We start from the raw sequence: 18435 nt of genomic DNA, 5'->3' as shown, positions 1-18435 counted from the left end.
TTACATGACAGCGATCATTTTCCTATCCTCTTTACTTCCCATTCATATTCTCACCCTCCTCAAAGCCCACATTGGCAATTTGATTGTGTGAATTGGGATCTGTACTTGCGCTGAACTGCTTTTAGCGAGGACCCTTCTTCGTCCACTACTGATGAGCTATTACACTTATTTTCCAACTCAGTTTTAACCGCAGATTCACATTCTATACCTCAAACCTCAATCAAGCATTCTCAGAAATGCGTGCCATGGTGGTCTCCTGCTTGTGCTCGTGCAGTATGTTTGAAACGTGCTGCATGGGGCCGATATCATTACAGTAGAACCACAGAACGTCTCCTTGATTTTAAACGAGTGAGTTAAGTCACCCGACATGTCATCCATTACGCTAAATGCATTTGCTGGCAAGATTATTTCTACCATTATTTCCACTTTCTCAATGAGTGCAGTTTGGAAAAATGTGCAGAAACTGAGTGGAAAATTCTCTCCAGACCCTGCTCCCATTCTCCAGGTTGCCAGTGTCGGAGTTGCACACCCTCTTGACATTGCCATGGAAATCGGAAATCATCTTGGCCATACGGCTTTATCTACGCCCCTCGTTTCTTTCCTCCAAGCTTGCCGGAGTTACTACTTTTAGACTTTTCTTCTAGCAGAGCCCTATAATGTGCCTTTTACACTTCTAGAACTAGAGTCCACACTTTCTGCTTGTCGATCATCGGCAGCTGGCCCTGATAGCATTCATATCCGCATGTTTCAGCATTTGCATCCGTCAGCCCTTACAGTCCTCTTATATCTTTTCAGTCTTATCTGGTCTCATGGAGTTCTTCCACAGCTGTGGAAATCTGCCTTGGTTCAACCTTTTTGTAAACCAGGTACTTCAGGACATGATGCCTTGCACTATCATCCCATTGCTCTTACCAGTACAGTATAGTCCTTGTGGCTTAGCACTTCTTTTTGATTATAATAATAATAATAATCTTACCAGTACAGTTTGCAAGGTGATGGAATGTCTGGTAAATAGACGTTTGATGTGGTATTTAGGGTCACACAATAGTCTCTCCCCATCAATATGGCTTTCGTAAGGGCCAATCTACTATTGACCCTTTACTCCATTTAGATATCTATGTCCGTAATGCCTTTGCTAGTAACCATTACGTTATAGCAGTTTTTCTTGATCTTGAAAAGACATATGACACTACATGGAGGTATAACATCTTGGCCCAAGCTCACTCCTTAGGCCTCCGAGGCAATCTGCCATTTTTTTTTTGCAAACTTACCTGAGAGACATTTCCATGTTTGGGTTAATAATTTGCTTTCCCTGGACTTTGTTCAAGCTGAAGGTGTCCCTCGGGAATGTGTCCTTAGCACCACCCTTTTTCTCCTTGCTATAAATGTTATGACATCTGTTCTCCCATCTAATATTTGGTCATCACTCTATATTGATGATTTCGCTCTAGCTTGTGCAGGCGCTGACTGTTGCCTAGTAGCAACCTCACTCTAAAATGCTGTCAACATTATTTTCCATTATGCAACTAGTCATGGGTTCAAATTTTCTAGTGCTAAAACACTGTGTACAGTGGACCCCTCAGTTAATGACATTAATCAGTTCCAGAGAGCTTGTCTTGAACCGATTCTGTCATTATTCAAATTAATTTTCCCCATAAGAAATAATGGAAATCCAATTATCCGTTCTAGACACCCAAAAGTATTAAACAAAATAATATTTTTACATGAAATATACATTTTCCTACACAGAAAACAATGAGACATGCAGAATAAACAATAATAAATGACACTTGCCTTTAATGAAAACTTATTAATGAGTGATGAGACGGGAGGAGGGGAGAGGGTGGAGGTGTACTATTGTTTGGAAGGGGAATCTCCTTCCATAAAGACTTCAGGTACCAAGTCCTTTTCCAGGTTTACTCCCCTTCTTTGTTTTTAATGCCACTAGGACCAGTTTGAGTCACTGCACACCTGTGGCACTAAATATCCGTCCAGAGAGCTCTGTTTCAGGAGTCTCTTTAAAATTTCCCTAAAATGGGACACAACATTGTCATTGTAGATGTTGTCAGCACGGCCTGCAACAGCTGTATCAGGGTGATGTTCATTCATAAATGTTTGCACATAAGGAAGCAGGAACACTGCAGCAGGCCTGTTGGCCCATACTAGGCAGGTCCTTCACAAATCATCCCACTAACAAAATCGTATTTGCCCAACCCAACTGTCAATGCTTCCCAAGCAATAAGCTTTGATAATTCTAGTCACTCATGCACAAGTCCCACTCAAATCAAATCACATGTGTGGGGAAGTACCCTGGCTGGTATGTAGGGAAGTACCTTGGCTGGTGTGTGGGGAACTACCCTGGCTGGTGTGTGGGGAAGTATCCTGGCTGGTGTGTGCGGAATACCCTGGCTGTTATGTGGGGAAGTACCGTGGCTGGTGTGTGGGGAAGTACCTTGGGTGTTATGTGGGGAAGTACCCTGGCTGGTGTGTGGGGAAGTACCCTGGCTGGTGTGTGGGGAAGTACCCTGGCTGGTGTACCACCATCACTACCACCCTCTACCACCACCACTTCCATATCTTTCTACCAACTTTTTCTTGAATTCCATAGTGTTTCTCACCCTCTTTACCAAAGGGGTGGCACTAGAAGCTTTCTTTGGGCTCATGGTGGCTTATTTCGCAGTTACAAGCACTAAAAACAATGGAATAATACAAAATGTATCGCATGTATGTGTGGAATCATCCTCGCTAGCCTGTAAACAATGGCACACTGACTGTACATGGAGTGGCCGGGCCGCTCAGGCCGTGCGGACACGTTCGGGACGAATGACTTTAACCGAGTTCTTTGTCATTAACTGAGCCAATATTTTGACACAAAAACATGTCGTTATCCGATTTTTACGTTATCCAATGACGTCGTTAACCGAGTGTCCACTGTACTTGTAAACATGGTGCATAAAGGAAGTGGGTGTCATGTAGGTTGTTTCTGGGTGGAATGAGCAGAAATCGAAGAATTGTCATCAGCAAATGATCTGGAGTGTTTAGACGAAGGACTACGGGAGGCCTGACCTGAGGCAGGTGGGCGATCCGAAAGCCGTCGTACCATATTCAGGGAAGCTGGACGCATAGTTAAAGGTGTGCAAGAGGCAAAGGCACTAGAAGAAACAGGCGAGCCTCAGCACCAGGAGCAGGTGACAAAGTATCACCAGCAGAAGGAACAGGAATATGAGAAAAGTCTGGAGAATGGCCCAATAATGAATCCAGGTCAGAACAGGATGCAGTAACAAAAAGGGGCCTGGGAGAAGGAAGGGGGTCATGAAACGAAGACTCCATAATGGTGGCACTTTTTTCTTATTACATGTATTTTAGGAAAAAAAAAGAAAGAAAGAAAAAGAAAGGTACAGTACTAGAAGGCATGGAAGGGCCTTAAGTTCCTCCTTTCATTCAAGAGAACCTCGAAACTGCCAGCAGTGCAGATGCAGTGTGGAACCAGTGCTATACCCTACCCTCCACACCAGTAAACCGGCACTCCGGGAGAGCAACCTCACATCCACTGAGCCACCTCAGTGGACAAGAGAGAGGGTGGTTGGACACTCACCACAAAGCATACCTCCCTTGGCTGCCACTCCTAGAACCGACAGGCAGCCTCTGGAGATACACCCATCACCTGCAGGGCACCCTGCCCTACTGCCTGGAAATCCGGGAGGAGAGCAGGGCACCTCCAGATTTCACGGCAAACTACTCTACTCCCAAGGAACCCCATGGAGTGGAATGAACCCCAGCACACTTCCCCCTACCTAGAAACCGTAATGCCAGAGGGAAGGACCCCAGAGTCTACAAATGGGATGGGGAAAAGGGAGGGTTGGGAGAAGGGGAAGGAAGGGAAAAGGGGGATGGGGAGGATTTGATAGGGAAGGGGGAATCGGGGGGGGTAATTAGGTTTGGTCTGAGGAAGGAGACCAAAAGGTCTAAGGCCTCTTCACCATGCCAAGGAGCCCCCCCTTGAAGAGGCTTTGCAGTTAACCCTTTGAGGGTCGACAGGCCCTCTCTGAAACTCGTTCTTAGGGTCGGCCAAATTTAAAAAAAAAAAAAATTCTTCTCTTATGAAATGATAGAGAATCTTTTCCCGATCATAAGGACACCAAAAGTTTGAAATTTGATGGAAAATTTACGGAATTATGCTCTCGCAAAGTTAGCGGTCTTGGCGATGTTTAAGCATCGGCGATTTTGCCCACTTTGAGCCCCATTTTCGGCCAATTCCACTGTGCTAGTTGACAAAGAACATGAATATTTCGCTAGAACTCCATTTTTTCTATCGAATGGGTGCAAGAAACCACCCATTTATGAAATTCAACTATCCAGTACAGTGGTCAGAATTTAGCAATTTTGCCAATTTCACACAAATTTCAAAAGATGCCAATTTCCGAATAGGGTTCAGAATAAACAAGAAAGACATTCCTGGCACTAAAATGACATTTCCTCTGGTCATTAGTCACGTCTCAAGGCCCCTCTTATATTCTTTTGCTTTCCACTTCGAATTTTTATTCTCACAAAAAATATAAGATTTACTGTTATGCAGACTACTGCATTAGTGTAAAAAATGGTATAAATATTATTGGTGCACTTGTGAAAGAATATTAGACTCACCAGTTGACGTGTATTGCACGCTTGGCACGATTTGTTTACTTTTGAAATTTGGTAAAAATCGAACATTTCTGCTACTTTGAGCTCAATTTCAAGGTACCTTTCATTGTAAAACCAGTCAAAATCATCTCAATTTCTGTAAAATGTCTTCCATTCTATAAAATAAGACCAAGAAAACTAGAATACAACAATAAATACCGTACGAAAATACAGTGCAAAGTCGCTGTTTTATTCCAAAAAAATGGTCAGTTTTTTTTTTCTCATTATGCACTGTGTGCTGCAGGATTTTTTTTAGACTGTGCACACTGACCACATAGACCCATTCTTTCATATGAAGGCCTACCAGCTTTCTCCCACTAGATTTGAGGGCGCTAGAATTTAGGCGTACTAGTACGTCAAAAACCCTGGGTCGTAAGCCGTACTAGTACGTCCAAAACCCTCAAAGGGTTAAGGGAAGAGGGAGGGTGGCTGCAGGATGGACTGCTATGGTCAGCTGCACCACAGACAGGACATTCTGCTACTGACCTGCAATATTCTGCTGGGTGGCCAAAGCATCAGCATTTTCAACATTGTTGCAGGGGTAGGGATCACATCCCACATTTGTAGAGGTTGTCTCACTACATAAACAGATGGTAACAGTTCATGGCTGTCAAAGGTTAGCCTCACTACACTGCAAGGATACCACCTCCACCCACGGGCTGGGAGTATGCAAGTGCCAACTTTAACCCTTTGACTGTTTTCAACGTATAAATACGTCTTACGAGCCAATGTTTCTGACGTATATATACTCAATAATTCTAGCGGCTTCAAATCAAGCGGGAGAAAGCTGGCAGGCCCACATGTGAGAGAATGGGTCTGTGTGGTCAGTGTGCACCACATAAAAAAAATCCTGCAGCACACATTGCGTAATGGGAAAAAAAACTGATCATTTTTTTGGAATAAAACGCCAACTTTGAGGTGTATTTTCGTATAGTATTTATCATTGTATTCGCGTTTTCATGGTCTTAGGTGATAAAATGGAAAACATATTACAGAAATAGAGATGATTTTCATTACTTTGACGATGAAAACGACCTTGAAACTGAGCTCAAAGTAGCGGAAATGTTCGATTTTTACCAATGTTCAGGAGTAAATAAATCACACCACACGTCCAATACACGTCAACTGGGGAGTCTAATATTCTTTCACTAGTGCACTGATATTATTTATACCATTTTTTACAATAATGCAGTAGTCTGCATAACAGTAAATTTTGTATTTTTTTGTACGAATAAAAAATCAAAATAGAAAGCAATAATAATATAAGAGGGGCCTAGAGATGTGACTAATGAACAGAGCATATGTTATTTTAGTGCCACGAATGTCTACCTTGTTTATTCTGGACCCTATTTTGAAATTGGCATCTTTTTTAGTTTGCGTGAAATTGGCCAAATTGCCAATTTCTGACCACCATATTGGGTAGTCCAAATTAGTAAATGGGAGGTTTCTTGTACTCAGCTGATAGATAAAATGGAGTTCTAAAGAAATAGCTATGAGTTTGGTCAACTGGAACAATGGAATTGGCTGAAAATAGGGCTCAAAGTCGGCGAAATCGCCGATACGCATATGTCGCTGAGACCGCTAACTTCGCGGGAGCATAATTCCATGAGTTTTTTACCAAATTTCGAACTTTTGGTGTCATTACCATCGAGAAAAGATTCTCTATCATTTCATAAGAAAAAATAATTTTTTTTTTTTTAAAAATTGAGCGACATAGAATGACAGTTTCAGAGAGGGGCCTGAAACAGTCAAAGGGTTAATGATCAGAAGATTTTGAAGCTCAAATTGCTTCAGGATGTCTTCATTACATGCGAGAAAGTCGTATGTGGAAGGATAATAGTTCAACAGCAAGAATTAAGGGAAGGACCACATTATAACAATTAAAGCTTCCCTGCACTTAGTGCCTTTTTACCATTTGTTGGCAGTGTATGTCTTCTGCATAAAACAATCTTTTTTTTTTTTAAGCTATGGAAGCTGTATGATCTCCTTCATATACAATAATGTTAACCTTCATCTGAGTCATTTTTTCTGTGAAGTAATGACATTTATTGAGATCCAACTGGGTGACTCATGACAAAATAAGCATTAACCATTATACTATCTTTACTTGAACTTTCACCTTTCACATTACAAGTAAAAATACAGTAGTGATGATACATCATCACTACTGTATTTTTACTTGTGATGGCAGTCACACCTTCAAGGAACATGTCAACAGTTACAGACATTTAAATATAAAATCCTTACTTCTGGTTTACACAAACTCTACTAATTTACTCTTTACAACAGCATCAAGGATAAAGAAATAATTATGATACGAAACACTCAGTTCCTTAGTATATTTGCACATGAAAATTATCTATTTAAATAAATCTTAAGTCATGAATCAAGTAATGAGTATCCAAATTATAAGCATAATCATGGCAAAAGAAGGCTCATAAAAGTATAAAGTAATAAAAATAAAATAAAAACAATAATAATAATAATATTATTATTATTATAAGACGAGGGTATTAAAGAGATTGCCACATCTTGCAATTTGTTTTGCAGTCATCATGTGAAACTTATCCAGAATAGCTTAATACATGGTCATCACTATTTTATAGAGACTGTTCCAGTTATCAGATGTTCATAGTAATAGTACTTGTTCATTTTAACATAGTTTAAACTTGTAGATACAAAAAAACACAGTTTAGGGTTTTCAATACATGAAGGAAAAATAAGATATTTAAAGTAATCAGGATTTTGATAACATCTAAATATTAAAGATGTTTGTATAAGTAAACATATCACATGGCTTAAGAAATCCATTCTACTGTTACTGAGTAAAGCTTCAAGTTTCATTGTTGGAGAATTACTGAGCATTAATACCATTTTGACAAAGATACATGAACAGCAACTGATAAATAACAACTGGTAAGGCAGTATCCTAAGAATTGTCTCAATGAATTCACTTACCAACCTCACAGTCTTTGAAACATATTATAGCATTAAAACTCACATCACAAATGAAAAGTTAGGAAATAAAGGATTTAAAAGTGACAGTCCTGTGATTCTGAATTACAGTAATGACAATTTACAGACACTGTATGCAAAGACCTTGTCTAAAAGGGAGGCCTGAAGAAGAGGATAAATCATACATTGCTCAAAACAACTAGAGTGGATACATATCACTGATGGTTATTTTGTAATAAGCTCAAACAATTAAGCACAGGCATCAGGTTATCTACTAACAAAGGCATTAACTTTAGTCCTTACAGATGGACCTTCATATAATGTACACAATACTATTGGAATGTTATACATGTAGACTACTAAAGATATCTGTCACATTTAGTACTGTCTGCCCTATCAAAGCCTCTACCTTGATATTGTGCTGTGTTTAACTCTGCCTCTGGTTGAAATATTTTAAGACATATTTATACTATATTTATACATATCTTAAAAGATATACTTTTCACTCATTAATTTTATTTATCATTATTTAAATGATACAAAAATGTATACAAATGATGCCCTTCTAACATACTAATATACTGCATACAAAAAAACAAAAAAGACACACAGGTTTGCCACTACCTGACGGACATAAGCTTCATGGAAAAGCTAAAGGATTGAACCTTGTGTCACTGGAGAAGTTATGAGTGACATATTCACCCTCCCCACAAGGACGGTGCCTTGATACCCATGAGGGGCTCTTGATCCAAGGAATTAGACTTATCCTCCCTTTCCTTAAATGGAACCTGATTGCCTCCCATTTCCCATGACTTCAATGGTTTTAGTACTCTCCCCCCCCCAATAAATGTATAACAAAATATTGAGGGGTATTGAGAGGGTAGACAGGGAGGGGCAGTTAACATGGTAAAGAGCCAGAACATGAAGGCAAAGATGGAAGCTGAAGAGCTAGATGAAGCAAAACAATGTTAGGATGTACAGTGCTTTTTCATTTTATAGGAAACAGTGAAGAGGAACTGGACACAAATTTTGTAAGACTTCAAAGGGAGATATGGTAAGAGACACTAGGAAATTACTATGCCAATCAACTGAAGGTTGTAAGAATGTACCTTAAAAAAAACAGTGTTTATTGATGGATTATTGTTACAAGAAGTGAAAAATATACAGTTGATAACAGCTTCAAACACAATGAACCAGGAGGGTAAGATGAAGTATAAATGGGGAAAATCCTAAATAAGCAGATGAAATAATTAAAAAAATCTAAATCAGAAATTTGGTCAGGAAGAGTGCAAAAACTGAGACAGAAAATTATTCCTAATGAAACTTATACAAAGGCTAAAATCAATTAAGTCATTATTGAAAGAAACAGAAGTGTGGTTATTTTTGGTAATGAAGAATATAATTACTTAGAGGAGAGATATAGACAGATAGTGAGAACAATTCAAGTTTCAACTGAAAATGTTGACTATAAATGTCCACAGTGGAGGAAAGACACTTGAAGGCCACATTTACAAATACCAAATATTCTACATTAATGAATTACTAAGCAATGCAAAGGGATGTGTGCAAAGACTAATAAAAGTATTAGAAAAGACCTGCTCAAAAAAAGAGTAATAAAACACCAAATAAAATATAAAAGTAGATCAAGATTTAAATATAAAATAATCTAATGAAAAATAGACTTTCTTCTACAAATTAATAAAAAATTTCTAAGGAGTATCTTAGCCTGCCAAATAATTAGAGCAAATGGCAAACAAAAGAAAATGGCCACGATAAGCAAAGATTTTATATGTATACCCAGAGAGGGTTTTGGGGGTCAATACCCCAGCAACTCAGTCCAAAACCAGGCCTCGTGGTAGATCAGGGTCTGATCAACCAGGCTGTTAATGCTGGCCGCACGCAAACTGATATACGAACCACAGCCCGGCTGGTCAGGTACTGACTTTAAGTGCCTGTTCATTGCTTTCTTGAAGACAGCCAGGGGTCTATTAGCAATCCCCCTTATGTATGCTGTGAGGCAGTTGAACAGTCTTGGGCCCTGGACACTTACTGTGTTGTCTCTCAGTGGAATGCAGGAGAGAGTTGGAACACAGTTAGAATGAAGGACAGAGAGAGATATATCATAATTTACACTTAGAAAAACCTACAAGGAATGGTCCCGAATCTGCACACAGAAATCACTCTCTATGAAAGTAAAAGACTGGACAGGCAATGCAAAATACCCCCAATTAAAAGTAGGGGTGCCATTGGTACACTAAGAGAAAACACCATAAGTGTCCGGGGCCCAAGACTGTTCAACAGCCCCCCACCAAGCATAAGGGGAATTACCAATAGGCCCCTGACTGCCTTCAAGAGGGAGCTGGACAGATACCTAAAGTCAGTGCCAGATCAGCTGGGCTGTAGTTTGTACGTTGGACTACGTGCGGCCAGCAGTAACAGCCTGGTTGATCAGGCTCTGATCCACAGGGAGGCCTGGTCGTGGACTGGGCCGTGGGGACGTTGATCCCTGGAATAACCTCCAGGTAACCCCTGCTTTTCATTGAGGGAATGTTGCATCTCCTGCCGAGTCTTTTGCTTTTATAGAAAGTGATTTTCGTGTGCAAGTTTGGTATTAATCCCTCTAGGATTTTCCAAGTGTATATTATCATGTATCTCTCTCACCTGTATTCCAGGGAATACAAATCAAGAGACTTCAACCATTCCCAGTAATTTAGATGCCATATTGTACTTGCATGTGCAGTGAAAGTTCTTTGTACACTCTCCAGGTCAGAAATTTTGCCTGCCTTGAAGGGGGCAGTTAGTATACAGCAGTGTTCCAGCCTAGAGAGAACAAGCGATTTGGAGAGAATCATCATGGGATTGGCATCCCTAGTTTTCAAGGTTCTTATTATCCATCCCATCATTTTCCTAACAGATGCGATAGATACATTGTTGTGGTCTTTGAAGGTGAGATCCTCCGACATTATCACTACCAGGTCCTTCACATTACTTTTTCACTCTATTGTATGATTAGAATTTGTTGTATACCCTGATACAGTTTCAATTTCTTCAAGTTTTCCATATCTGAGTATTTGAAATTTCTCTTCACTGAACTTCATATTGTTTTGAGTGGCCCATTTAAAGATTTGGTTGATGTCCACTTGGAGTCTTGTGGTGTCTTCGACGGTGGACACTGTCATGGCAATTCGGGTCTTATCTGCCAAGGAAGACATGGAGCTATGGCTTACATCTCTGTCTATGTCAGGTATGAGGATGAGGAATAGAATGGGAGTGAGTATTGTGCCTTGTAGAACAGAGCTTTTCACCATAGCTGCCTTGGACTTTACTCTGTTTACTATTACTCTTTGTGTTCTATTTGTCAGGAAGTTATAGATCCATCTACCAACTTTTCCTGTTATTCCTTTATCACACATTTTGTGCGCTATTACACTGTGGTCACACTTGTCGAAGGCTTTTGCAAAGTCTGTGTATACTACATCCGCATTTTGTTTATCCTCTATCGCATCCAAGACCTTATCATAGCGGTCCAGTAGCTGGGACAGGCTAGAGCGACCTGTAGGACAATATGACATCTAATCCACCTTGAGAAAGAAGAAGAAAAGAAGAAGAAAAGAAGGAGAAGAAAAGAAGAAGAAGAAGAAAAGAAGAAGAAGAAAAGAAGAAGAAGAAGAAAAGAAGAAGAAGAAAAGAGGAAGAAGAAGAAAAGAGGAAGAAGAAGAAAAGAAGAAGAAGAAGAAAAGAGGAAGAAGAAGAAAAGAAGAAGAAAAGAAGAAGAAAAGAAGAAGAAGAAGAAAAGAAGAAGAAGAAAAGAAGAAGAAGAAAAGAAGAAGAAGAAAAGAAGAAGAAAAGAAGAAGAAGAAGAAAAGAAGAAGAAGAAGAAAAGAAGAAGAAAAGAAGAAGAAAAGAAGAAGAAAAGAAGAAGAAGAAAAGAAGAAGAAGAAGAAGAAAAGAAGAAGAAGAAAAGAAGAAGAAGAAAAGAAGAAGAAAAGAAGAAGAAGAAAAGAAGAAGAAGAAGAAAAGAAGAAGAAGAAGAGAAGAAGAAGAAAAGAAGAAGAAGAAGAGAAGAAGAAGAAGAAAAGAAGAAGAAGAAAAGAAGAAGAAGAAGAGAAGAAGAAGAAGAAAAGAAGAAGAAGAGAAGAAGAAGAAGAAAAGAAGAAGAAGAAAAGAAGAAAAGAAGAAGAAGAAAAGAAGAAGAAGAAAAGAAGAAGAAGAAAAGAAGAAAAGAAGAAAAGAAGAAAAGAAGAAAAGAGGAAGAAGAAAAGAGGAAGAAGAAAAGAAGAAGAAGAAAAGAAGAAGAAGAAGAAAAGAAGAAGAAGAAAAGAAGAAGAAGAAAAGAAGAAGAAAAGAAGAAGAAGAAAAGAAGAAGAAGAAAAGAAGAAGAAGAAAAGAAGAAGAAGAAAAGAAGAAGAAAAGAAGAAGAAAAGAAGAAGAAGAAAAGAAGAAGAAGAAGAGAAGAAGAAGAAGAAAAGAAGAAGAAGAAGAAGAAGAAGAAAAGAAGAAGAAGAAGAAAAGAAGAAGAAGAAGAAGAAGAAGAAGAAGAAGAGGAGGAGGAGGTGGTAGAGAGAGGGAGGGAGGGAAGGGGAGGGATGGGATGAGCAAGGAGACTTCAGTATAAACTATCTGGCTCTATTTGAAAATGAGTGATCATGTATTATTAGAAATGATGTAGCAGTAAGTTACGATTTGGATGACAAAGGCAAAAACAAATAAGATACAGAGAAATAAAGCAGTAAGAAATCAAATGAACCAGGTACTGTTCAGAAGAATAAACTGATTATTATTGAATGTGGTTTAACAATTATAAAAATTTTCACACTATTTTTTAACACAAAATAGTCAAATCTGCTTTTACCTACTAGAATTTCACTCCCTGCCATCATCAAATTTTTGGCACTTTTTTTTTAAAAGTTTGAGGCTCTGCCAATTATAGCTATACTATATACAAGTACAACACAAAAAAATCAAGCATGGAACTAGTATAAAACATAACAACCAGAAAATCTTTCCAAGCTTTAAAAAGGCCACAAACATTATTTTTTTTCTTACCTCAATGGCCATCTCCCTCCAAAGCAGGATGACCCAGAGAAGAAAGCACATTTACCATCATTCAATCAGAGTTGGCTTGCTCATACTCCAAGAGCATGCCCCTCAAGGAAGGTTCCTTGATGTTGGTGAGGGGCTCTTGATTTAGGGAATTGGATCTGTGCTCCAGTTCCCCAAATTAAGCCTGAATGCCTTCCACATCCCCCCCCAGGCGCTGTATAATCCTCCAGGTTTAGCGCTTCCCCCTTGATTATAATAATCCAAGAGCATGTCCATTAAAACCACTTGTCTCCATTCACTCACCTCAATGGCCATCTCCCTCCAAAGCAGAATGACCCAGAGAAGAAAGCACATTTACCATCATTCAATCAGAGTTGGCTTGCTCACACTCCAAGAGCATGTCCATTAAAACCACTTGTCTCCATTCACTCCTAACACACACAAACCTATGGATGCTCAAGCCTCAAATTCAAAAGTCTCCTATATTTAGGGTTTCTCTTTAATATGGTAAATTAGCAGATATATGGAAGTGGCTAATATTGCACTACTGTACAGAAAAAGAGGGTTGATGGGAGTCTTCATATATCACACACACCTCTCAGTGATCTGTGCTCTAGTAAACACACAAACATAAAAGAGTTATTAGTGAAAATTTGAAAAAATAATATGGACAGTAAAAATATCTTGTACCAACTTGTTACATTATATAACAGTGTTGGACATTATGTAAGATGTCTATGGTGACCACATTTATTTGGATTTCAAAATAACCCTTCTGAGAATATTCCCAACAATAGACATATTTGATAACTGTAAAACAGTTAAATTATTACAATGGATAGATAAGGTAATTGACTCTAGTGATAAGAGGAACGGTATATTCACGGTGCAGTTCCAAAAGTGATCTCAGTATTGCTTTTCATTTACATTACTATTTACTAGAAGGGATATCTGCATTAATATGCTTTCAGATGAAGACAAACATTTTGTAAAGTAAAAAAATATACATGACCTAGAATCCCTGCTGGAATATTTGACTACATCAAACAAGTAGCAATAAATGGCTGATGGAATGTTATGCTGATAAGTGTTCATGTAATGGAAATAAGGGAGTATAAGTGGAAATAGACCAGAGGTAGAACTGTAATAAAATCATAGAAGTATCAGAGAGAGCTAAAAATCATAGAGCAGACCAGAAGACTACATAAATGTAGTATACAAACAAAAGTAAACATGTTAACTGATCAAAGAGGCATAACCAGGAGCAGTAGCTTAACCTCCACAAACTCAGGGGTCTTAATGAAAGACATGGATAATAATATAATCAAATTAAGCACTAAACCCAAAAGGGTCATTTAGTGCTGCCCCCAAAAAATAGAACTACTTTACTTTTCCTTGGATTGAATATAGTTGCCTTCCATTTCTCTGGTTTTATATGATCCCTACAGGTTTAGCACTCTTCCATGAATGTAATAAAAAAAATTGATGAAGGTGATCACTACAACCATGGCTCAGCTCCTTTAATTACAGATGATTAATTACCAAGAGGTATGATGTAAACCCCTCAAGTTATAAAAAAAAATATACTGTTTGGTTATTACAATCAAAACCAAGCACTAAACCCACAAGGGTCATAAAGCACTGCCTGTATAGTTACAGATGAAAGCTATACACACAAGCATTCAAGAGACATAAAACTTAGAGGTGTAGCAGAGTACAGTACAGTGGATCCCCGGTATTCGATGGCATTGGTATCCGATAAATCTGGTATTTGATGCATTTTAACGCAAAAATTTCGCCTCGATATCCGATCGAAAATCCGGTATTCGATGCGATTCGTACGAGACGTGCCCACATGTGGCCTGAACTACCCCTTGTGTGCCAGTGTTTACAAGCCAGGCAGTGTTCGCACATCTAAGGATACATACGGTACATTCCATATTATCACTGTTTTTGGTGCTTGTTTCTGCAAAGTAAGTCACCATGGGCCCCAAGAAAGCTTCTAGTGCCAACCCTGTGGTAAAAAGGGTGAGAATTAGTATGGAAATTAAGAAAGATTTTGAAGGGTTTGGAGCTAACCCTGAGAAGCCTATGCCAGTTGTGGAATCCTTTGTGCCTACTTCAAAAATTAAGGAAATGTGTGCAAAGTGGGTTGAACTGCAAACCTTTATGGATGAAAATCACCCTAACACAGCTATTGCAAGCCGTGCTGGTGACTATTACAATGACAATGTTATGGCCCATTTTAGACAAATCTTAAAGGAATGAGAGGTACAGAGCTCTATGGACAGATTTGTTGTGCGACAGAGGTCCAGTGACTCTCAAGCTGGTCCTAGTGGCATTAAAAGAAGAGGGGAAGTAACCCCGGAAAAGGACTTGCTACCTCAAGTCCTAATGGAAGGGGATTCCCCTTCTAAACAGTAACAACTTCGACACTCTCCCCTCCTCCCATCCCATCAATCATCACCAGATCTTCATTAAAGGTAAGTGTCAATTATTCTATTATTATTCTATTGTTATTGTTGTTATTGTAATTATTCTATTGCATTAAACTTAATATTTCATGTGGTAAAATTTTTTTTTCCATACTTTTGGGTGTCTTGCACGGATTAATTTGATTTCCATTATTTCTCATGGGGAAAATTGATTTGCTTTTCGATATTTTCGGTGTTCGATGAGCTCTCAGGAATGGATTAATATCAAATACCGGGGGTCCACTGTAATTCATTGATATAAATGACTTTTAAAATAATGAACAAAATCTACTGAGTAAATTGTTCTGTTAACTCCTCTATTTTCAATATTCATTGCAATATAACTACCTGTTAAATACTTTACTGTACATCAATAGTACCTTAAGTGTTTTTTCTATTTTTTTTAACTTTATTCTGATTTAAGAAGATATTTCTGGGCAATTTATAGCTTCCCTCCTGGCACCTTACAAGATATTTTCTTAAGCATTTATAAGGAAATTAAGAATATGGTAAAGTATTTTGAGGATGATTTTCTTCTCTAAGTGACCTGAAGCTGTTCCATTTACCCCTACCTTGCTAGGAGATGGCCAGTTTGAAAAAAATCCATTTGATTTTGCTGTGACCAAATCTGGCATAGTATTTCAAAGGCCTAAATGCGATAAGAAAAATCATGAGAATCAATTTGAGTACATGCCTTGAATAAACACAAAATTATGTAGTCAAAGAAGGAAGGTATATTAAATTTTAGTTGAATATCCCTGGACCAGTTCTTCAAAACCACATTCTGACATTATTGTTAATCTCTGGGTCAACATAAACAGGTAAAAAAAAATTACCTCCTATATGAAACACCAAATTCAAGAAGCATAGCAGACTACCTGATGGAAATCTCAGTACTGACATGTGCATATTCAAATACCTGACTCCAATTATGAGAAAGCTTACTGAAGAATCTGCCACCTAGAAGTAGCATCGGATTAGACATGACATCAAGTAGGTTTTTATATTGATGAACTATCTAATCATAAACAAATGCATAAATATTTTCTTAGGGCACTAGGAAGTTTTCTGCCTGATTCAAGTGTACTTGGGCTTAAACAAGATTGAGATTAGTCTCGCACACAATTTCATGCTTGCCACCTGGTGAGGTGAAAGATGACCCTAATCTGGTATGCTGGCTTGTCTAGCTTGACCATCATGTAATAAAGTTGATTCCAAAAAAATGGCTTCAAAAGTAAATATGAAAAAGGTAAATCCAACCAGCTCACTAAAAGTTAAGTGGCAGGTCCAAAAACTGGAGTTCAACCCCCACAATCTCAAGTAATTAAAGACTCCAGAGAAACTGAGAAGCAAGAGCTATAAGGAAAGCCTATACAAAAACATCACATCTCTGGAAGACAGGTGAACAGGAGACATGACTACATTACATGAAATACTTTAGACCATAGACAAAGATAGGTTATTTGAAATGGAACTGCTAGGAAAAAGGGAAGACAGACGGAAAGTATACACTTAAGTAAGCCACTCAGACTTTACAAAGACTTTTTACATCAAATGGAAAATAAAGACTTGAAACAAACAGGGCTTGTTCCATGAGCAAATTCAAAAGTAAACATGATAAAATCATGTCAACTGATCAAAAGTTAAGAGGCAGAACCAGGGGCTATAGCTTCATGTCCACATACTCAGCTAGGCAAATGCAGTACTGCGTACTAAAATCAAATTCATCATATGAACCCCAAGCACAAAAATATCTCGTATTTTCTTAAGCTCATTCTGTTTCGTAACAGAAATCAATAATAATATTCCAGTACTGACAATGCACTGTATTTGGAAACATCATGGAGCACAAAGACCAAATTTAATGTTTTTATCAAAATAAGCTTTTAACAGATTATGGTACTTTGTTGTGACCATTATGACTGGAGACGATACCTAAAACACTGATGAGACTCGGACAGGACGCATCCTAAACCCAACCAGCCACACTGATAGCTTAAATCCCAGTAGCACTTTAATTCTATAACAAGAACAATTAAAAATATATTTATGCTTGCATTCTGACATTATACAAATAAGAAAGCAAAATATTGAGTGGGAGAAATGCACATGCAGGAAATCAATATGAATTTATCAAAGGGATGCACACACACACTAACCTTTGGCATTTATTCTACACAAGAATTTACATGAATTAGGAAAGTACCAATCTGGATAGAAATGAATATTATAAAACTAAAAATTTAATACCTGCCAATAATAATAATAATTTTGTGCAAGGATATAAGAACATTTAACTGAATGAGGATACCAGATTGAAATTAAGAGCAACAACTAAAGTGTTAAGTATTGGCAAGAAATGGCATAAAAAACAAGGAGGAAAATACAACATTAGAACATAATGACCTGGAAGATCATTTAAAGTCATAAGAGACATAAAAGCATAGTAAAAATAAGTTAAACATGAGTAAAACCACCATGGTTAATGTGAAATTGACCATCAGTCCGAGCCTCCGCAGATACAGCTGTTGTCAATTTCGAGTTCACTTTTTTCGGTGAGGCAATTTTACCCTAGTTGTGATCTGGATGTATCATGAAGTAATCTTAAATACTTTTATACAATGATTATGGTCCCCTGAAATATGTTTGTGATGACTTAATTTGTAAACAAGAGAACAAAATATGCATCTAGAACAAAAGCTTAAAAATAGAATATTTACAATGCTTGGTCAGCAGGTGATCACAAAATGAAACAGACAATTTACACATGCAATTTCAGCTTAATATACAAAGATAAAAACCACATCTCTTTGACAAGAATAGTTCACCTTAATTAAAGAAATGTAACAAACACAACTAAGATCAATGTAACAAATTTACTTCCTAAATAAAAGAGTTCAGAGCACATGAGTTTCATCCATACTAATATATTTCTCTTTCTCATGTCTAGAAAAATATATTTAATATTCTCTGAATGTATTCTTTCTATAGCAAATTTTAGGAATAATTTTTAAAATAAAAAAGCAAACAAATGTATGGTAGATTTTTCATCTTTAACTTTTCAGGCCTTCACATTAAATCTGGCTTAATTATAAATGTTAATGTTCAGCACAACTCCAATAATACATAGTGTGGACATAGATGACACTTGAGTTATACCATCACTGCATCATCACTATAATCTTGGTGTAATCTAGAAGTTACACTTCCGTCTTCATCTCTTTTATCACGTTTCCACGTCCGTGTTCTTTTTTGCTTGCTTGTGTTGTCACCTGTCATAAGG

The 18435-nt window shown here is 37.9% G+C and overlaps 1 protein-coding gene across 4 annotated transcripts in view; it reads right to left on the bottom strand.

Annotated features, from left to right (window-relative positions):
- Positions 1-17307: 17307 nt before the first annotated feature.
- The window catches only part of LOC128686671 (unconventional myosin-IXb), an 857686-nt gene continuing 856558 nt past the window's right edge, over positions 17308-18435 (bottom strand). For all 4 annotated transcript variants that reach the window (XR_011391908.1, XM_070084324.1, XM_070084325.1 and 1 more), the window contains one exon: positions 17308-18424. Coding sequence is in view for 3 of the 4 variants with exons in the window: in XM_070084324.1 (XP_069940425.1) it covers positions 18306-18424 (119 nt within the window). In the remaining variant the exon portion in view is untranslated. The remainder of the gene's footprint in view (positions 18425-18435) is intronic.

The sequence above is a fragment of the Cherax quadricarinatus genome, chromosome 12, assembly GCF_038502225.1.
Source record: "Cherax quadricarinatus isolate ZL_2023a chromosome 12, ASM3850222v1, whole genome shotgun sequence".
NCBI lineage: Eukaryota > Metazoa > Arthropoda > Malacostraca > Decapoda > Parastacidae > Cherax > Cherax quadricarinatus.
The sequence above is the reverse complement of the archived record's forward strand: the minus strand, read 5'-3'. Positions and strand labels throughout refer to the sequence as shown.